General features: G+C 39.1%; 1 protein-coding gene across 1 annotated transcript in view; it reads right to left on the bottom strand.

Annotated features, from left to right (window-relative positions):
- OBSCN (obscurin, cytoskeletal calmodulin and titin-interacting RhoGEF) overlaps positions 1-23344 on the bottom strand; it is a 284159-nt gene that overhangs the window by 9311 nt on the left and 251504 nt on the right. Inside the window, exons 86-94 of the mRNA XM_075214135.1 lie at positions 18625-18741; positions 15244-15408; positions 13471-13629; positions 13211-13388; positions 11961-12074; positions 11350-11517; positions 8534-8636; positions 7636-7765; positions 5787-5892 (exon numbers count right to left, since the gene is read on the bottom strand). Of these exons, the coding sequence (XP_075070236.1) occupies positions 5787-5892; positions 7636-7765; positions 8534-8636; positions 11350-11517; positions 11961-12074; positions 13211-13388; positions 13471-13629; positions 15244-15408; positions 18625-18741 (1240 nt within the window). The remainder of the gene's footprint in view (positions 1-5786; positions 5893-7635; positions 7766-8533; positions 8637-11349; positions 11518-11960; positions 12075-13210; positions 13389-13470; positions 13630-15243; positions 15409-18624; positions 18742-23344) is intronic.

Raw genomic sequence — 23344 nt, 5'->3', positions numbered from 1 at the left:
CACTGGGGTTTTGGCTGTGCACAAAAAAAGGTTATAAATTAGCCTATAATCCCAAATTCCTACCATCATTTTTCAGCCCAGGTTGAAATCACAGTCTTATTATATTAGGTACAATACACAGTTAAAGACTATTTACAGTCTATGTTATTGTTTTTTTTAAATCTATTTATAAATAACGACAAGTAGATAACTACAGGAAAAAGTTGACAGGGCAACAAGTTAACAATCTAACATTAAACAATATTGACATTGAAATAAATACTGATTACTGGTTAGATAAATGTTTACATATCAGAAGCTGAGGAGTAGGATTTTGTTAATGTATTTTCTTGTTCAATTAAACATGAGCAATATCATATCTAAGAGACAGATAATGCAAATGTTCCTTGGTACAGCCAAATAGACATTCTGATATTTCTCTCAATGTGCCCACCAGGGGGCGCTGTTCCACTGAGGCTTAAAAATAACTACAATTATCTTGTGAGAGTTGTCATCATAGCAGCTCTCACTGTGATCAATGCAAATATGCAGAGATTAAATACTAAACTAAAATAAACACAACTCATATACAGTATATAGTATTAATTGTTATTAGTATACCATTAGTTAAGAAAAATATAATACTCAAGGGGTTTCAAACTGTGTTCACCAAAAATGGGTTTGGTTGCATTTAGGAGGAGTTTAAGCTATTGTGGGCAGGGCTTGGGTGGATCTGAGTGGAGCATGTTCATTTGTGGGCAGGGTTTGGGTGGATCTGGGTGGAGCATGTTCATTTGTGGGCAGGGTTTGGGTGTATCTGGGTGGAGCATAGCCATTTGTGGGCAGGGCTTGGGTGGATCTGGGTGGAGCATGTTCATTTGTGGGCAGGGTTTGGGTGTATCTGGGTGCAGCATGTTCATTTGTGGGCAGGGTTTGGGTGTATCTGGGTGGAGCATAGCCATTTGTGGGCAGGGTTTGGGTGTATCTGGGTGGAGCATAGCCATTTGTGGGCAGGATTTGGATGGATCTGGGTGGAGCATGGCCATTTATGGGCAGGGTTTGGGTGGATCTGGGTGGAGCATAGCCATTTGTGGGCAGGATTTGGATGGATCTGGGTGGAGCATGGCCATTTGTGGGCAGGGTTTGGGTGGGTCTGGGTGGAGCATGGTCATTTGTGGGCAGGATTTGGGTGGAGCATGGACATTTGTGGAAAAAAATTAGGTGGATCTGGAGCTCCTAATTTTTCCAGATTTTTTTCACTCTGGAGTGTTGCTGACATGCCACGAACTGGACAACAGTGCCTGACACCAGGGACAATAGCACCTAAAATGAATTTATATGTTTATAATAATATGTGTTAAAAGGCAGTACTGGTCAAATCACTTTATTTGGTGCAGGGACCACATGAACACATTACATGTTTCTCATCAAACTTCCGCATATGGCAGCTTGCAATAAACAGAGCAGGAGTTTACAACACTCTGATCTCCTATAAAATGTTTTCTTTAAGTTCTTTGATTTCATTTTTTTCCCCCAATCAAATCAGGTCACATGACCTAGACATGCCGGGGAAGGACAGGTTTGGAATGAGCTTTTACTGCCCCTGAAATAAATAAATAATATTTCTGAAAGTAGACGATAACGCCTGAAATACGCAAGACCCATTTTATCATTTTGTAATTTGTTGATAGATGCTCTTTAAAAAACGTGACTTGTCACATCAACCACACCGGATTTAGCTGGAATACAGGATTACTTTTATCTCAGGCCTCTAATCGCAGGCTGGGCAGTTATGAGTAGGCAGGGTGAGCAGAACACACTTCTCATCATACATTACAGTCATGTTTTCACATGCTGGAAAACTGTCCGCTGCTGACTAATGTATGTGATCGCACACAAGACACATTCAGTTAAATTAGACACATTACTGGCAGTGCACACATAATTTTGAAGCAGCAGCATCCAAGATGTAGTGTGAAGATCTGAAAAGTGGGGTATTCAAGAAACCAAATGAATGATCTTTATCAGAAGGAAACATCTTCAACTTCTCTTCTCTACTTTTCCAGGGGCCTCCAGCAGTTTATTGTGAAGGTAACAATTTGGTTTGGTACTACCTTTGGAGCATAGAGAAGTTAATGGAGACTTTGGGGTCCTGTTCCCTTGACGTGGAGACGTGTCTGAACATAACAAATAGTCTTAATGATATAGTTGGTCAAATCCGAGAAGGTCGGAGGCTTTGAGCAAAAGTTTGGACTAGTCTCTTGAACTATTCGGGCAGCCAACGGTGATCTCCAAAAGTAATGTCCATTCATTTTGTAGCCGAGCCATTACAAATAAATGTGAAATATTAGCTCGCAGACGTTTCCGAACCATAAGACTTGTTGTTGGCCTCTGACCTAGCACAACATTTTCAGTGGATGTAGTCGGGATGATAAGTGTGGAATTAGGAGGGATGTGTTCAGGTTGTGTTGTGTTCAGTTCTATCGTCATTAACAAAAATGGCAAAATGTTACAATGTGTTACAAAGCTTTTTATTTTAACTCAGCAAACAAATAGTCATTTATAAAATGACTTCTGTCTAGAAGATCATTATGGGGTCTATGTATTAAATAGACAAATGTCCTAAAACCTGAGACACAGGTTTTTTTTTGTAGGATTTACGGCTTTGGCCTGATTATAAATGCCCCCTCTTGATGATTGTTGTCCTCGGGGGCCTCCTGTGATATCAATTTAATTTTTCAATAAAGTTTATTTATATTTATTTATTTTTTTTTTACATTTTTTCCCCCCAAAACTTTATTTATTTTTTAACCAAATCTGGAACTGGAAGCCCAAATCTTGTTATCAGCGGGGTCTACATAAATAGACCCATAAGTAATAGTATTTTAAAGCGGCTCAGATGTACGGTGATATTGTGCTAAATGGATACAGGTGGGGGAGTCAGCCTTTTGTATTCTTGTATTGTCCCCCCAGGGTAGTACAGCCTGCCGCTGGAGGATACAGGTGAGGACAGGTCACGGTGTATGTACACTGCTCTTCAGCCGCTCCTTTTAAAATACATCAGCATTTCTTCTACCTTTGCAATTATTTCCTATTGTTGCATTTTAGGCAATTAGCCAGATTATAAAGGGTGACACATTGTAACATTTCGGCTTTTCTGTTTGTGAAATCACAATATGATGTTATTTACATCCACAAGCAAAGATTTCATACAAGAGAATATAAATGAAAAACAGTAACCTAAACGTCTGTTACACATAAACAAGATCAACCTGCAAATGACGTGACTTTGGAATGTTCCTCTGGCTACTTTCAACAGTAACAAAAATTGGAATCCTTAGGCAATCCGTGTCACTCCAGCTGTGGAACTATCAACATTCATGAAGCTCTTTGTGCCAAGGAAACGGTGTTTCCCAATGAGAACATGGAATAAAGTTTTTTAAGACAGGGAAACAGCGTTTCCCAAAACAGCCTGTAAAAGCGTATCACACAAGGACTTCAGGCAAGATTACAACCGACCACAATCTTATGGTTGGGTCACTAGTTGAGAAAACAATTTCAGATTTAGTATTACTGGTTCACAGCTTGCAAAATAATACACGGATTCTATTAATATCCTTTATTTATATAGCATCAACACATTACTCAGCACTTCATAGAAAGTGTGTAACCTTTCATATCAGTCTATATTTTCTCTCACACACACTAGAGCTAATTAAACTACCGCTATGTTTTTGAACAGTGGGGGGAACCATGGACGTAATCCACACAAACATGGGGAGAACATACAGGTTTCACACAGATCGTACCCTGGATAGAATAGAGCCAGTGGCCCCTGGACTGTGAGACAGCAATGCTAACCACTGTGCCAATATGCTGTAAAATGTATTCAACCCAATATAATGCAGGGACATTTCATATAATGCTGCACTGGTAATCTCACCTCATTCTCTCATACACAGTATATACACTCCTGACATCCCCCTGATCATGCTTCAGGACATCTCTTCACTTTACTGCCAAATGTCATAATTATTATAACTTTCACTCAGCCTATATCTACCATAGAGGCCACGTTGGCACTTGCCCAGGGTTTCACTGGTCAGAGGGACAGAGGAAATCTGATGCTAACTTTCTACACTTTTCTAGTTTACGGCTGCTCTGTTCAATGTCAATTTGTCTGGTCAAAACTGGGTAACAAGGAGTCCCGGGGACATGACCATGGGAGGTACACAATATAATATGTAGGATATTTGAGCTCATGGCTGGGTACGACAGCACGAACAGTAATTGCAGCCCTGCCCACCTGGTGCCGTCAGTCGTCAATATTCCTTTCATTCTCCTCTTTCATTTGAATGCACCATAAAATATCTTTATTCAAACCACTTAATACGTCCTGATACTGAGTGATGCAGTAACACGTTAATCTGAGATATGCAGCCCCCACCAGGGAGCTAAAGGATAGAAGACGCAGCTTACTGAGCCCAACGGTGGCTGGTGCAAGGGAGGAACTACAGAAGTGTCCACAGTCAGCATTGAAAGTTTAGTGGTTATAAATGCAGATAAAATACTTTGCATCCTGTATAATGAACCTATACAGTAAAACCCCCAGAACACCTTTTATTTAAAGTGTATTATTTGTAGCAAATGCAGTGGAGGCAGCCATATTGTGGAGTGAGCCAAAGCTTATTAAAATTAAGCCAATAAAATTACTGGAAACCAGTGACATCATTTCACATATGCCTCAGTGATGTCATTGGTTCCTAGTGAATGGATAGGCTGCATTCTCAGTGATGTCATTGGTTCCTAGTGAATGGATAGGCTGCATTCTCAGTGATGTCATTGGTTCCTAGTGAATGGCTAGGCTGCATTCTCAGTGATGTCACTGGTTCCTAGTGACTGGATAGGCTGCACTCTCAGTGATGTCACTGGTCTCTAGTGACTGTATAGGCTGCACTCTCAGTGATGTCACTGGTTTCTAGTGAATGGATAGTCTGTATTCTCAGTGATGTCACTGGTCTCTAGTGAATGGATAGGCTGCACTCTCAGTTATGTCACTGGTCTCTAGTGACTGTATAGGCTGCACTCTCAGTGATGTCACTGGTTCCTAGTGAATGGATAGTCTGTATTCTCAGTGATGTCACTGGTCTCTAGTGAATGGATAGGCTGCATTCTCAGTGATGTCATTGGTTCCTAGTGAATGGATAGGCTGCATTCTCAGTGATGTCACTGGTCTCTAGTGAATGGATAGGCTGCCTTCTCATGAATATGACTGCCTCTACAGTATGTAAACAACAGATGCACTAAATTATTAATAACATCCAATGATAACCTCTAGCAAAAGAGAAAAACAGTGTTGTCTACAGATCCTTTCATCTTAGGGGCTGATTCAGTTCTGCCGCGAATAACGCAGCGTTAGTAGTATTACCGTTATTACGTTAAAACTGTGCATAATTACCCTTAATGCGGTCATTTCAATGCTGGACTTTTACTCGCAGCTCCCTGAGCTGCGAGATGAAATCCAGGTTAAAACTACAGTATTAACAGTAATATTGTTAACGCCGCGTTATTAGCGGCAGAATTGAATCGGCCCCTTAAAGTGGTGACACATGTTCTAGTCAAATATTAACATAGCTCTGCAGTATTGAACATAAAAGTGGACTGTTCCTGTACTTATTTACATTTCAGATAAAATTAATCAATATATTCAATATAAGCAAGATCAATATAAAGACAGCCAATTAAATTTTATTTATTATATTAAACCCAATCATTTGATCGATCAATATATTAAGATATTGCCTTACCTTCTATGGTGATGGTCTGCTCCCCTCTCCTCTCCTGGGCCAGTGCGGCAGCGGTCTGCACGTTCAGCTCCGCCCCACTGCGCGCTGACCCCAACCTGTTCACCAGCTAGAAGGGAGGAAAACAGGATCAAACAGCAGCAACCTAATTATAGCGACCCCTCAATGTTACGACAATGACATGTTACCAGTCATCAAATAATATGTCATCCAGAGACACCAAATGGAACAAACTTGTCTCTGTACATTAGAAAGAGACAAGTGAATGACCTATACACAATCTGTGGCCTGGCCCATGTGGAAGAAGGAGCATTTATGTAAATCAATGGGGATCACTGATCTCTATAAAAAAAAATCACATTGACAGTAAACACTGAACATTATAATTTAATTACAGTTTAAGTCCAAACGAAGAAGTCTTCATGATATACAATGTATATAGTTTGTAGCAAAATCTCTCTCATTGTAAATGTACTCACAAGAAGCCAGGAGAAAATAATTAATGTGATCAAAGTTATGTTAATTCAAAGATTGCAAACGAGGAGCATTAAACGCCTTCTTCTAAAGTAGGAGAAATTTGCCTAAACCTGTCTAACGCTGGTCACTGCAGTCCCCATAGACTTCTATGAGGACTGTGATATGACCCAATTTAACAAGCTTTGCTTTTCAACAAAAGCCTTAAAAAAACGAACACTGTCTTCAGATAATGTTAGTTTGTCTTATTGATTCAGGACTTCAGCACCGCTGGAAAAATCTCTCTTCATCCAGTGCTGGGTCCCAGCAACAATTAGGCACTGGGGTCAGATCCTCCAACATTAGGCAGCCAGTGAAGGAGATTTTAGTTAGTTTAGATTGGGGGGGGGACGGGTGATCTCCAGAGCTCACCAATGAGCCTTGGTTTAGTAAATTCAAGCAGCAGGACATCTCTGATTTCTCCTGCTTTAACCCCTTGATAAATTAAAAGAGCAGCCTCGCTGGCTATTCTTTAACAGCAGTTTTCTCCAGATTTTTGGCTCTTCGCAGCTTAGTAAATAGAACCCAATGTATAATAATACAGAAGATAAAAGCAACTTTATTACGCAAGTGAACTGGGAGAATCTTCGTTTTCTTCTTGAAGAGGTTCAATGCTTCTGTGTGTTTAGAATATTTGGAGGGACATAGCTATCACATGGCTTGTTTTCAACTGGCTTCTCGGGAGTACATTTACTAAGGGAGAGGGAATGTATCTGTGCTTAATCATCATCATCATCATTTATTTATATAGCGCCACTGATTCCGCAGCGCTGTACAGAGAACTCATTCACATCAGTCCCTGCCCCATTGAGGCTTACAGTCTAAATTCCATAACATACACACACACACAGTCAGACTAGGGTCAAATTTGATAGCAGCCAATTAACCTACCAGTATGTTTTTGGAGTGTGGGAGGAAACCGGAGCACCCGGAGGAAACCCACGCAAACACAGTGAGAACATACAAACTCCTCACAGATAAGGCCATGGTCAGGAATTGATATCATAACCTCAGTGCTGAGAGGCAGAAGTGCTAACCACTGAGCCACCGTGCTGCCCTATGGAGAATTTTCTAAGAAAATACATTGACATTGTATGTCATAAAGACTTCTTCGTTTGGACTTAAATCATAATGGTCCATGACTGCTGCATGTTGTATGTTCTTGTGTTCTCGGGCCACCCAACATTCACTATGACCAGTGTGCACACTGGATGTTTTCTCCATGTGGACAATGAGCCCTACTCGAAATGACTTTGAAATGTTCCATACGCAACTAATCCCAGCTCGGGTTTGATGACCGATATAAGGACATGAATGCTGAGACATTAGCAACACGTACCTCACACTCATAATGTCCGATGTCCTCCTTCGTAGCATTCTTTATCACCAGGACCAAAGTTCCGCTTCTCGGCTCAGCGAACGTCTGGTGTTTATTGGAATCTGTCAGCGGATACCCTTCTCTGTACCACCTGTGAACACAGGGTCAGGAGAGGGTTGTAGTGTGTTGTCTCTACACAGAAACAGCATCACAGCGCACAGTCCGATGCTACAGCTTCAACGTCCCGAGAATGGGGCCTAGGCAGTAAAACGGGGCTATGCGCAGAATTGTGCTTTGACCCACTGCAGACACCAATCTACACAATGCTACATCATTCACAGATAGAATCTGGTCAGAATGGATTGTAGCACAGCTGTGCATGGCGGTATTAAGTAAGATCCCATTTGTCTCTTCAGGTTTTGCAGAAAAAACTTTTATTTTGCAGAATATTTTGCAGAATGTGATAAACATTTTGCAAAGAGTGAAAAAAAAAGTACATAGATTTTGTTATTTTGCGTTTTGAAATAATTAATGATTACTTTTATTGAATAAGACAAAAAAATTGCCATTATGAACAGATATTTTAAACGTTATTTTCAATTTTTTCTTCTGTTAGAAATGCTATAAGCTATTTTATGTTATCTATTGTGGGTAACGATTCACCCTTACAGCCAAATCTAATTTTCCATCTCACAACTTTTTTTAAATTTGCTGTCTTGATTCTCAATGTAATATTATTGCACCACTTTAAAACTTTCATTCTCTCTTACAAAGGTTTCAAAAACTCAAAGTGTGGATGATTTTCATTGACACACAATAGAGCTGATACATATTCTGCTGTAGATTTCATGACTTCTATATTTGCTACATTACTGGGAGCAGTTAAGTAGATTATTTAATTAGAATGAAGAGAACTGACCTTATTTGTGGATACGGTGCCCCTTCAATGGTGCACGAGAACTGTGTATCTTCGCCATCCACAAAGTAAGCGTTGCGGAGCTTGTTGACGAACCTTGGGGGAACTGAGACCACATAGTTACATGGTTAGTAAGGTACTTATACATATTCATCAAGCTCAATCTCTCATAAATTATAATTGCGTTGATCCAGAGAAAGGTAAAACAAAACTCCTATTGGGACAGTTGCTAATGAAGTCTTACAGGGGGACAAAAAAATGTAATTCCTGGGGTATATTTACTAAACTGCGGGTTTGGAAAAGTGGAGATGTTGCCTATAGAAACCAATCAGATTCTAGTTATAATTTATTTAGTACATTGTACAGAATGATAGCTAGAATCTGATTGGTTGCTATAGGCAACATCTCCAGTTTTTTAAACCTGCAGTTTAGTAAATCTAGTCCCCTGACTTCAAAAACAGCAAACAGATAAAGTTACAGATACCATTCTTGTAAGAAAAGCATCCGATCCATTGGGACTTCTGTTAAATAATTTCCCTTTAGTGGGAGATGAAGGAGTTTACCTGGGGATGCAACAGTTCAAACTTTGCTGAATTCATAGTTACTTTGTTTGCTGGGCAAAATGTAACCTTATAAAAATGTTTATCTCTAAACTTAGAAGTTGCTATAAACTTGTTCCTTCCCATTGCTCTTGCGATTGAAAACAAACATGTGTTATCTCTGACCCAGCATCTCTGTCATTCTTCAGACATAGTCCTTACACCTGTAGCTGTCTGTTCTGAAGGCAGAAGGATATCGGAATTGCAAAAAAAAATGTGCAGGTGGTTGTCCAGGTAAATCCTTCTCCCTTTAGTGCATGAGAATGGTTCTGGTTGAACAATATATTATCCCTCTCCTTATGTAAAGTATGTAGTGATACAATTCCATGCTTGTAATAGCTATGCTTACCAGTGCCATCATTGTGGCAATGATAGGCAGAATATTGGTTCAGCCGGCAAAACGGCTGCGTTCACTCTATACTGATAAAACAACAAATGATTTAAAGTCATTTTAGTTTTCCATCGTTTAGATTTTGTACTGTAAAACAATGCATATTGCTTAATAGATTTATTCATTATTGTGCTTGAATAAAAAAAAATTGTTGCATATCTGTGAATCACTGTGGCAGCCTTGAACTCTATTTTAAAGGGTTATTTCTCAATTGTGAATCACAGAAAACGCGTCTCCTGAAGTGACACTGGGGAGTGGGGGGGGGGGGTGTTATGTTTTGTCGAATCTCTGAGCAGCAGAAGAGATCATTGGAATGTACCTGGCTTAACAAGTGTCTTGTGTTTGAATTAGGATGCTAATATATTGTTATCACCAGAAACTACTTCTTTATTTCCAGTACTAATTATCGCACTAATGATCAATGTGACACTGTTTTTCTTAGATGGGGTTCTTAGATGTGGTATATAAAGACATTGCCAACTACTATAAACGCAAAATAAAGACAAAATTAAGACAATAAGTCTCTGCCTATATATTAGGACTGGAACCACCATACCCCACCTAAATTTAAGGCAACAAACAGCAACCACTGGGAGCATTACCCATCATGTCAATTCTGCTGCTTGTAAATACTGTAATGTGTCCAAAACATCAACACAAAATAATTGTATTGTCCCCAAGAGATACAGTTTCCTGGGAGTCAGAATTTGAAGAGCTGGTGATAGGGAACAATTGTCTCTGTGGCTGCTCTGTTTTGCCTCTAATGTAAGTGTGGTTTGAGCATAATTAGCACAACAGCCCCTGACAGGGGAACAGATCCTAAGAAATTAAACAGCTCTCATCCCTCAATATCATTCTGCATCTTGACTACAATCCCTTTTCCGGTGAACATTTGCAAATACTGGCGGCGAAGGAGTGGTTATACAATTAGTATTACGGTGCTATTGAGATATATTTTGAGAAATTGTTGTGTAAAAAGGATATTTTATCACTGTGACAAACGTTGAAACAAGAACAGCCTTATCGCCAGAGAAAAGTTGATGAATATGACCCGAAATTCATATACCTGAGTTGTTTCCTTGTTCTCCCTTTGAAAGCAACTATTTACTTACAATTCTGAAGCTCAACAAATTCCTGTTAATGCCAAAAATATATTATTTTGCTTTATAATGCACCAAAACACCTACAAAATACTAAGATAAATCACTCCTTTAGATCTTTCTACATCACTCAATGACTTAATTGTTCATTAAACACAGAAGTCCTGTTTTCTAATCTACTAACACTGCCCATTCTCACCCTAAACCTTTCTTCTTTGGTGACCATTATCTCTAGAACTGCCCAACTCTGTTCAGGAGAAGTCATACTCATCATCATCATCACTATCAGTTATTTATATAGCGCCACTGATTCCGCAGCGCTGTACAGAGAACTCACTCACATCAGTTCCTGCCCCATTGGAGCTTACAGTCTAAATTCCCTAATATACACAGACAGACAGACTAGGGTCAATTTTAATAGCAGCCAATTAGCCTACTAGTATGTTTATGGAGTGTGGGAGGAAACCGGAGCACCCGGAGGAAACCCACGGAGAACATACAAACGCCACAAAGATAAGGCCATGGTTGGGAATCAAACTTATGACCACAGTGCTGTGAGTCAGAACTGCTAACCACTAAGCCACCGTTCTGTCCAAACTCCATCTTTATCCTGCAAACAAGACCTACCTAAGTATCGATATAATCTCCCTGACCACAAGTACAGCTACGTAGAATTTTACCATCAACACTGCAAGATCAAAATAACAATTAAAACAGAAAACAAATCACCTTGAACAAGGATCTTCCCTAATGTACTGGCATTGCCAGCGGCACTAGTTGCAAAGCACATGTATTGTCCGGAGTCGGTTCCCGTCATGTTGTCCAAGATGAGGGTACATGAACCATCGGGATCTTCAATGATGATATGATGCGGATCCACCTCCACCGATCGGCCATCTAGGAGATTAGAGAACTTGTCTTGAGATTTACAAATACTTTGATTTTGTATAACAAGTTTCACACAACTTCTAGTGGTAAATTTACTAAGCTGTGAGTTTCTAGCGGGTTTGATAAGTGGAGATGTTGCCTATAGCAAGCAATCAGATTCTAGTTATCATTTTGTAGAATGTACTAAATAAATGATAGCTCCACTCTTCAAACCCACCTGAAACTCTCAGCTTGATACATTTACCTCCGAAAAATTGTTTTAAGAACACTACTGTTTATCTTGCTGAATGACAATTTGTGCGTTGCCCAAAGATTCGGAATTTATTTTGGGAAAAAATAGAATATATTACGGATAAGAGAAAATTGCAGCAATTATTGATTACTTAGCTGTATTTGACACGTGTTGCTTTATTCTCTCTCTGAAGTTACAATTTCATTAGTGCATGAATTACCTTTATACCAGGTGACTGTGGGTTTTGGGGTTCCAGTTATACGACAGGCCAGTTTAACAGTTTCCCCCAACTCAGCTGAACAATCTGCCAACACCTCGATAAAGTGCGGAGGATCTGTAATACACACAAGGATAAAACATTCTGTATAAGATTCTTTTATTCTTCTCTTTAAATAATAATGAGATGAGCAGGTTCCAACATATAATATTTCTATTTTTTATTAAAAATATATTATGCACAGATACAGCCATACTGGACAAAGCAGACATACGCCCAGGGTCTTAAACGCCAACTGACAATCTATGTTTGATTAAGTCATTCTTTTATAGAAAATGTTACTCATCACTGCCAGAACCACATCTTTCCAGCTTAGATCACTGCTGACACTCTAAGTCTCTATCATTAATCTTCATTAAAGTGACATGTTCTTGGAGGGGTCTTTTGGAAGGGTCTTCTTGACCTTATTTGGAGCAAATATGTCTTTTGGCCAAATATTGTGAAATGAAGATCATGTGACCATTATATAACTTGTTGCTTTCTGTATTGTACAATATGTGTTTTTCTGTTCTCTTAAAAGCACAGACACTTAAAATTCAAGTTCATTGGTTTATTCAATTGAACTAATTTGTAATATAGGGTATTTGTTAATTATTACTTTGACAATTCATAATACACTTCCAGGAATGTTATCTACACATGATCATAGAATTAACAGTATTTTCACCTTATCCAATCAGTTTTTTTCGTTTTTAAAAGATGCTTTCCAGCATTGTTACCAGTCATGTAACCTGCACCATTCCCCAAATGCAGCTCAGTTTGTCATAATCCTACCTAGAAGTCTGCTGCACCTGATTGGGTGATATAACTGGTTCCTAGTGGGTCTAGAGGCTGCATTCTCATTTATATTGTTTAAGCCCCCCAAAACTGGTCTCCTATTCTCATTTATATTTGGTTCAGACCCCATAGCTGCTGCCTCCACTGTGTGCAGCAATAGATACACTTAAAAATCTATAAGATTCGATTATAAGCAACTTCCAATATCTGTGATATTTGCAGGCCCCATATCAAAATTTTGTAAGGTCCCCCATGTACTGCTTAAAAGAACCCGCATACGCACACGTGGACCTAATGGTATCTGCACCTCCTGCTGCCATTGTAGTTACGCCTTTGAATTCCACTGTACTCATCATCAATAGTTTCCGTCATGTATGCCACAACGCCATATGTCACAAGAACATTCTAATGCTTACTCCACAACGGTAGGCTGAAACGCTGCTGTATGCCACAGATCTCTTTCACCCATGAGTTCTTGATGACGACGGTACGAGCTTGCAGCAGATACTTGCGGACAGAGTCCTCTCGTTCGTGCCATATCTCAAAAGCCCGGTCATCCCCTTCAATCTGATCGTTCACGTCAATGTTCGTCAGCTGCGGAGAAAGAAGTAACTCTTAATCAACCGTCACACATCGAGGTCATACTTACACACAGGTCAACTAGCGTGCCACAGACCTTCATCATGTTCTTGAAGACGTAGCTGTACGTGTCCGTCCTGGTGTCTCTTTTGGGTTTACAGATGATGAGATAATTCTTAAATAAGAAGATGTGACGGTTGTGTCCCTTCCAGGCCATCCGGGCACCCGGAGCACCTTCCCATACAATGAAATTACCCTGAACCAAAGTACAAACAATATTATATAAAAAACAATTATCCAAAATATGTCATATATGCAAATTTTTTTACAGAGCGGGATGGTGAAAATATCCAGCATACAATCAGATCAAAATAAGGATCTCACTATTTTGTAGAACTATTTATTCCCCAAAATGTATTTTGTTTTCTTCATCCCATGAACTCACTTTTAGAAATGTTGGATAAACTTTATCATGAGCAGGGATGGGACACGGCATCGTTGAGCCCTATAGTAAGATTTGGGGGAGGGCCTAGAGATCGAGGTCCACCCCCGAGGCCCCTCTTCTGCTCTTCGCAGAGGTTAGCTCAGTGACGCCGTGAACCGGACCCTCTTACCTTCAGAACATGCAGAGGTCACACCCACTGCAACGGGGGTAGTTCTATCGCTGCTCATGAGCTTTGTAAGTAACATATATTATAGGATACAGGATAATTTGGAAAAAAGATGAATCCTGTCCGAAAATAAAATGCTACTGAAAGAAAGTTCATCACTTCATTAAATCTATAACAGATGTCCAAATGAAAGATTCGCCACTGTATTCCCTCTTACCTAGACCCATCCTACCCTGGGACCTATCAAACAGTTGATCAGACATATCTTGAATGCAGCTAAATGTCTAATCACCACTTTTTGAAAGAACAGTAACCCTCCTTCATTAACCGCCACTATCCATAGCATTTGGTTAACCTACCGTATGGAGCGCATGACTGTGACCTTACATAATACACCTTTGAGCTTCCAAGGCACATAGTCCCCTTGGACGAGTTTTTATTGAATACCATTTAATCCATTCAAATTTTTGGGGAGTTTCAATTTATTAGTACACAGCAACCCTCTCACCCCTCCTCGCCTCCACGTCCTGCTCTCTCCAAATAATGCCCACGTTTGTTATCATGAGAGGGGAGATTAGGGTTTTTTTGTTTTTTGTTAATTTTCTTTTTGTTTTAATGTTTTTGTTTCTGTTCTTAATGGTACTTTCCCTTCCCCTTGCCCTATCCCTCCTACCTTTCATGCCTTCCTTCCCCTTAAACAAGTTATTGATGTCTATTTTCTTCTTTTTTTATAATTTGCATTTCTGTTGTGATTGTTTACTTTATTCTGATACCTAAAAAAAACTAATAAAAAAGATTTTGTTCAGAAACAAGATGGAAAGTGGCATTTGCCAGATCCACCAAGGGGGTGGGGGTAACAAGTAGACTTCTGGGTAAAAAAAGTTTGAATTCCATTCTTTTAGGAAGGGAAGAAACCCCATGTTTAAAGCAGGTGTCTCCTCTTTTAGGTAAGTTGCTTCATCCATCCTAAAATCTCCTGGGACAAAACAATAAAATGTGAACCTAATAGTCTTTATCCTACATATTAGATTGCTCTAACGTGAGCACAACTACTAGACCTACAACTGACATGAGCCAAAGCTGTAATCCTAAACCATTCCAAATTCTACAAATGTTTTTGTCAGTGGAAGCAAAGAATTATGTATGGCTCACTAATAAATTGTATTTCTGGCATAGAGCTGCAGGTTCATGTGACGCAGTAAGTATTGGGGTTCTACAGATGTGTCATCACCCTGGGTCCACTAATGACGGGTTAGTACCTGTCGGATGGGTTCCCCCAGTGCCTCCAGTGTGCCGGGGTAGTTCTCCATCATTGACACATGCAGGAAGTTCTCTGACCTTCTGGTCAACGAGGACACAATGGCATAGACTTGCTCCAGCAATGCACAGTTTTTCCCGTTCCTGGCCTTGTTCCGGATCATGTCCTGGAAGTTAATGATTATCACTCAGTGTTTATACCTCACAGATGGAGATAGACTAAACCAATGAATGTCATGATATCATCCCATTTTATAAACAATGAGTGGAATTCACAAATGTCTCATCTTAAAGGCTACTAGCAACTGCTGTTATGTTAACGCGTTTTGCTAACATTTCTAAATAGTATTAAGGATGCAAAGTGATCTGACGCTAGAAACCTTGGTTATTAGCGTTGTATTAGTGTTCTGTTTGCATTTCGTTTTTTCAGACACGTTCTATTCTTGCATTTTTTTGGGGGGGTAAAACGTACAGTGAGCTTCCAAATACTAGTCAAAATGTTTATAACAAACACGTCATTTGTGTCCGACTTGTGAATTCACAATAGTGGTTTCAAATGCCAAAAAAAGCCAGTGGGTGTGTGCTCGTAAAGAAATTATCCTTACAATCTTCATGTTTACTTCTACTGTTAACGTTTACCAGTTGGGGAATTAAACGTTATTACCACAGAAATGTAAATAAACATGTTATTTTACAGCTCGCAACTAGTAACTTTATTTCATTATATCTTTTATTAACAGAAATTGTTATTTTAAAGGCTTACAGACTTTGTACTTTGTGTGTGTGTGTGTATATATATATATATATATATATATATATTGTTTTTAACAAACAAACTTTAAATGAGCAAAGTAAAATATGTTCATTATGAATGTGAAGAATGTTTAACAAACTCCTCCCCAAAACATGTGTTAATCGTGGCAGTAATTTGACCACTTTCACCATTATTGAGTATGTTTGTAAAGTAAAATTTACGTCACAAATACACTAATTAAGCAAGAAATGTTGCATTGTTTACAACAACCTAGCCAATCGGAGCAATGTTCTTTAGGAGTTTATGGGGTATATTTACTAAACTACGGGTTTCAAAAAGTGGAGATGCTACCCATAGCAACCAATCCGATTCTAGTTCTCATTTAATTAGTACATTCTACAAAATGACAGCTAGGATCTGATTGGTTGCTAGAGGCAACATCTCCTTTTTTTCAAACCCGCAGTTTAGTAAATATACCCCCTATAGATGACATCACATTATAATCAAGGTGAAAAATGACTGTGGCCACTCCCACTTATGCTAATTATTGCAAATACGCCCAAATGTTTTATGGTACATTATAAAAGGTAGAAAAAAAAACACTTACTTATAACAAATAAATATGTGTAACATACATATCTTGTATAGTATATACTTTTATACATCTTATATTATCCTGCACCCTTGGATTTATCCTAAAAGCTAATGGCTCAGATGCTCTAAACGCTCTAACATTAATAATTGAAATAGACCATAACAGTTTGTTAATGTCTTTTAGCCTTTAATGATAAGAGGATGCAAATGATAAGCAAATTAAAGGGCTAACACATTTGTAGCTATTCTCTAAATTCTCTTATGCTTAACACAAGGCCAAAAATGTAATAAGTATAACACTATAGCTCATTATTAGGGTTAATTGTTATGTATGTATTTCATTTACATCTATAAATATGATTTGCATGTATATATTCATATACATATAATGCCTAAGCCTAGGTTGTTTGTTCTCCGGATTTTCCTCCAACCAACACTAGGAAGGCAGCACTAGGGTTAATATGACTGGGGAGGTGGGGGGTATGTTTTTTTTTTTACATTTATTTTTTAGTTTTTTTCACAGTTCACTGCCCACTCGTATTACCGTTTAATGCCGGCAGTATGAATGTCAGAATTTTCACTGTCATCAATCATACTGTGGGTATTTTATCCATGTCAGTATTTTATCCATGTCAGCATTTACACTGTAGGTTTTTTCTGCATGTCAGTATATATAGTGTTGGTACTTTCTCCTTTCAGTATTTTACACTGTGGGGGGTATATTTACTAAACTGTGGGTTTGAAAAGGTGAAGATGTTGCCTATAGCAACTAATCAGATTCTAGTTGTCATTTTGTAGAATGTACTAAATAAATGATAACTAGAATCTGATTGGTTGCTATAGGTAACATCTCCACTTTTTCAAATCCGCAGTTTAATAAATACCCCTTAGGTATTTTATCCATGTCAGTATTTTGACTGTTGGGATTTTCGTGTCAGTATTATTTCCGTCTGAAATTAGTACCCAACCCCTCCCTGTAGCCATTTGGTTTTAATTTGAATTTATTGTAAGCATTCCTCCTGTGGCATTACACCCCCTTATAGCTATTTATACCCCGTAGCTTCATTCCACCCTGTAGCCATTTGATTCCCCTTCGCCTAGGGTATCTAATTTGAGGAGCACACCTACTTCACTAAGGGCCTGATTCATTAAGGATCTTAAATGAAGAGGTATCTTATTTCATTCTCCTGGACAAAACCATGTTACAATGCAAGGGGTGCAAACTAGTTTTCTGTTTTGCACATAAGTTAAATACGGACTGTTTTTTCATGTAGCACACAAATACTTGATAGCTTATTTGTACACTGAAATTTAAAGTTGATATTTGTGTGTTACGTGAAAAAACAGTCAGTATTTAACTTATGTGCAAAACAGAAAACTAGTTTGCACCCCTCGCAATGTAACATGGTTTTGTCCAGGAGACTGAAATAAGATACCTCTTCATTTAAGATTCTTAATGATTCTTAAAGGCCCTGAGTTTTTAACAAATGCCTTTTACTTTGTAAAGCAACATTCCCCTTACTGGCCATCTGGGCCAAAATCCAATCTTTATTTTTTTTTTCTATTAATATTTCCCATTATCTAACAGCTGATTTGCAAACATTGATATTTTATATCCCTGTCGTCTGGTTGAGAACAGCAAGTAAACCCATCAGCTTATCTGGGGCAGGAAGGGTTAACAGATTTCCAGGGGGCAGTAACATTATTTTCAACCAGTACAAAAAGTAACCACAGTCCCTGGCAGCCTGCCAAGTTCTACTGTGGGAATCTGAGAGAGAGCTCAGACATTCATCTTTTCAAAGTCAATTTATGCACATTGGCCGGTTCTGTTCACAAGAAGGCAGTAGAAAAGGTAATAACAAACTATTGCAAATCATCTTATTATCTTATTATAAATGTCTACTAAAAATATTGTGGAATTCTTTGTAATATTTCCTGGTTTATTTCTACTGGAAACAACAACATCCCCTGTTGTACAGCACAATTATAAGTTGGATACAAACATATCTCTTTGACATTCGAATTTAACTCTTACCTTGATAATGACTTGATAGCGCTGTATTCTGTTTATTGGCCGTTCAAGATAATGTTGCAGTGGAGGTATCGGGGGCTTAGAGGGGTCACTAAGAGCCAAAGTCTCATCTGCACATTTCTTAAATAAATCACAGATATGGTTATTATATCTTACACGAGTCACAACGTGACCTTGTTATTCAGGAAAGAGAACAATACATTCAGGTTACTGGATCTAGTAACCTTATTCCAGGTACAGAACTGATATTATCACAACACCTATCACTGCTGCAGTTTTTGGCACCTACACCCCTTAAAGCCACATCTGAAACTTTGCATTTTGATCCTCAGTTCCTGGGCATGGTATCCAAATTATAAGCATTGTAATATAAATAGGATAACTATTCATTTATTGGAGTTATAGGTTTTTTTTAAATATATAGCAAACTTTAAACAAAAGCCACAATTGAAACAATGGGGCATATTCAATTGTTCCGTTTCCGCGGCGCGTTAAAACTACTACCGTTATTACGGTAGTAGTTAGCTCAGGGAGCTGCGAGCTGAAATCCAGCGAGAAAATTACTGTAGTAACGGTTTTTCCGTGCACTATTACCGTAATTATGGTAATAGTGCGCAGACCGTGGGATTTTCGGCGTTTCCGACCACAATTGAATACCCCCCAATGTGTACTATTTAGTTACCCTGTTCTCCCTCTATATCGCACTGCTGCCCGTGAAGAGCTATTGGTCATTGACCAAGAAATCAGCAGTGACACCTACAGACCATACTATGGAACTAACCAGAAAGCACCAGAAGAATGAATATAATTAAAATACCATTTTTTCTCACTAGCCATTACATTTAGGGGTAAATGTATCAAGCTGAGAGATTGCCGGTGGGTTTGAAAAGTGGAGATGTTGTCTATAGCAACCAATCAGATTCTAGCTATCATTTAGTAGAATGTACTAAATAAATGATAACTAGAATCTGATTGGTTTTTCAAACCTGCCGGAAAACTCTCAGCTTGATACATTTACCCCTTAGTCTTACATAGTCAAGAAAAAAATACATTTTGATTATATTTCTCATTGACAATTATGAGGAGACTAAATGGTACAGATAATATATTCTAGGCAGTAAAATTCTTGATTAATTATTTATTGTTCACTCCTGTCACCTGGGCTATTTTCAGCTCCTTAATTAATCTGAGAATTAAATTCAGCAGCAAAACTGACAAAGAGGTGCATATAATTCCAAAAAACAAAGATATCTGCACCAGATACGTCTTAAAGAGTAATTACTTTCTACTGGTAATAATCCCTTAAATTGTATTACAGGGGCACACTCCCAGAACAATAAGCAGTGTTACAAACAAAAGAAAAAGAAGGTTCTGATACTGGAGAAACTATTATCTCTAAACCAGTACAAGAACTATAATCTATGGTATTGCCTATTTTTTACATCACAACACAATTTTTATTATTTATTTATTAAACTTCTATTTCTACAATATGCAAATGGTTTTCACAGCGAAATACAGAGTAATTAAATTGTAGTGATAAAGATATAGAATTAATGAGAAAAGACTATAAAAAAGGGGAGAAAGAAGAGGTCCCCTTATTACATCCCCGTTGTTCTCTAGACTTCAGATCGTTACTTTAATTGGTTGTCCCTCGTGTATATATAATTCATACATTCCTATTGATTAACATAGTACATAGATGCTTAACTAATAAGAGAGAGAGAACAATGGATAGATAAACAGATAGATAAACAAATAGATAAATAGATTGATAGATAGACAGACAGACAGACAGACAGACAGACAGACAGACAGTGGGCCGGCGCTACTAATAAGTGAACGTAAGCGGCAGCCTTGTGTGCGGGTAGGTGGGCAGTGCCCTGGGTGCTTTCGCTGGCACTGGATAGATACTATGATAGATGTATCTATAGACAGGAGATAAGTAGACAAATAGATCAAGATTTTATAGATAGATTGATGTACAGAGAGACGTCTACAGAATAGAAATATATATAGATATATAGAGGAATGGATACATTTTCACCCCATTATCAGCCCACCTCACCAGTATATATCACCTCATCACCTAACTCATAGAAGCTGTTACCCCCATGGGGGGCTTTACTACGTCCTGCACTAGCAGCTAGCCCTCCAGACACTGTGTCATCCATCCGTGCAGGGCCGGTGCTAGGGTCCTTGGCGCCCTAGGCACATTTTCAAAATCCGCGCCCCGCACCCCCGCCCCCCCCCCCCCCTCCACCACATTTTCAAAATCGCCCCCCCCCCCCGTCTTTTCTTAACTTAACTTGCCTCCTGTGAACCAGAAACAGAAAGAAATGGCCTAGGTGCACAGTACTCTTAGTTATTTTAAAGTTTATTTCCAACTTTAAAATAACTAAGAGTACTGTGCACCTAGGCCATTTCTTTCTGTTTCTGGTTCACATTATCTATCGATGGCTGGTGCACCCTCTGTACCTATAGGACATAAATATCATCTTTCAAAGTAATAAAAGAGGAGTTACTCTTATCCATTGGTGCGACATAACCTTCGTTTATCTCTTAACTTGCCTCCTCTCTGCTCCGTCTGCTCCCCTCCACTCACTGACACTGTCGGGCCGTGATGATGATGTCACGCCCGACAGTCAGTGAGTGGAGGGGAGGAGACGGAGCAGAGAGGCGGCGGTGGTGATGATCAATAGTCCCTCCCCCCCTCCCTGTGGATGTATTTGAAGCTGTGCGGCGGCCGTGAAAGGTATGGTCACTGGTCGCCGCACAGTTTTAAATAAATTTTTAATCTTTGGCGCCCTCCAGGCACCCTCTAGAGCCTAACCTTGCCTAATGGGAGCGCCGGGCCTGCATCCGTGACATCCAAGGCTCCAGCAGCAGCCAGTGACTCGCGTTACAAGGGTAAAGGGCAGACAAACGGTACAGCCAGGCGGAGGTTGGAAGAATGGACACACAGTGAGTGTCGCGACTTTAGTCTTTAGCGCTATAAGTTACGTTACCGTATAGCCCTAAATCATGCTGCTACCCCACAAGCACTTACATCTCTTATGCCCACCACATGTCTGCACACTGTGTGTAAACAAATTGTGCACGACAAATAGGGAGATATGGGTCCTGTGCTACATCCATTTCTTCACCCTCACGCCAGTGGAGGGGGCGTAGCAATTGTCGTTAACCCCTCGTCCTCAATCATAAACCCTCCATCATTAACCCGCTCATCATTCATTAACCCGTAAGGTTAAAAAAAATCACTAATTCCTCAACCCCAATCATTAAACCACTTTCAACATTACCATTATCAGTCTTCATTAACCTCCTCTATATCATCAGTCTACATAGATATGACACAAATAAATGTAGATAGACATATAGGCATGAGACCGATGCATGATGTAATCTCACATGTTGCATACATGATGATGTACACATTTCACGTGTGACATAATTTATACGTGTATTTGTGGTACTTCAGATTTTATCAGGATTTTACATTTTTTGATCTCAACACTAAATCATCCAAAACTACTAAACTACTTCAGATAATCTGCCATTCTGCCAGGTACCTCATTACAAATACATTTCACAAATACAATTAGGGCCCATGTTGAGAAGCTGTGTTATCCTTAGAACCTTAAGCGCTGAAGGCCCCGCGGACAGACTTGCGTTTCGCAATAGAACATGTTCAATTTGTGCCTCTATGAATAAGCATATTAATTAGCAATGCTGAAAGAGAGAACATAAATGCGGATGATGCACATAACAAAACAAAACTGACCAAATTACAAATTATACATTCCAATACACAGACACATATGAAACGGTGCTGGAAGAACTTTAAGAAAATAAATAGAAACATGACATGTTATATATTGTTACCCAAAAGATAATGGGGTCTATGTATCAAGTCACATATGGAGAAAAGAACAGCGTATTGTCAGTCTTACCTCCATATTTACCTTTAGACTGCTGCTTTGGCTAAATGAGGAGTCATGGAAGGAGCTGGCGCATGCATGATAAGGCCTCTTGCTCAGCTCCCTCCTGTTCCCCTGCCCTCTGAGGTGTCGGAGTCCAGCTTTCCTCCATTATGGAGCAGATGTGCATTATATGTAATACATCAATATTACACATGGTGCCAACCTGCTCCACAGCCAGAGATTCACTGATTCTCAGCCACGACAGGAGAGGGCTCCTATGATATATAGTATGACTTTGGAAAATAATCCAAAACTAAATATGTTTTATTGTTCTTGTTGCTATTTATTTAATTATTGTTATTTATTACATATTTATTAGAAAATAATTTGCTAATGTATGCAAAAAGCAGCACACTTGTGTACTATTCTTTTTTCATTTGAAAACTTGTGTACTTTTTACAGGTCCATTTAAACAGCAAAATTGTGGACTACACTAAATGAGGCCCTTTAAGTGTCCCTGAAATGCTGGTCCTATAGGCGACCGCCTTAGTTTGACTAATGGAAGCACCGGCCCTGGATAAATAGTAAGATAGATAGATAGATAGATAGATAGATAGATAGATAGATAGATAGATAGAGAGATAGATATAACGTACTTGCCTACTCTCCTGGAATATCTGGGAGGCTCTGAATTTCGGTGGTAACTCCCGGAAGAGAGGGCAAAACTCCCAGATCCTTTAAATTGGCAAAATTCACGGCATTAAATAGCAGGGAGGAGGCTTAATCGCGTCATTAAGCCC

This window comes from Mixophyes fleayi, chromosome 5 (genome assembly GCF_038048845.1).
Source record: "Mixophyes fleayi isolate aMixFle1 chromosome 5, aMixFle1.hap1, whole genome shotgun sequence".
NCBI lineage: Eukaryota > Metazoa > Chordata > Amphibia > Anura > Limnodynastidae > Mixophyes > Mixophyes fleayi.
The sequence above is the reverse complement of the archived record's forward strand: the minus strand, read 5'-3'. Positions and strand labels throughout refer to the sequence as shown.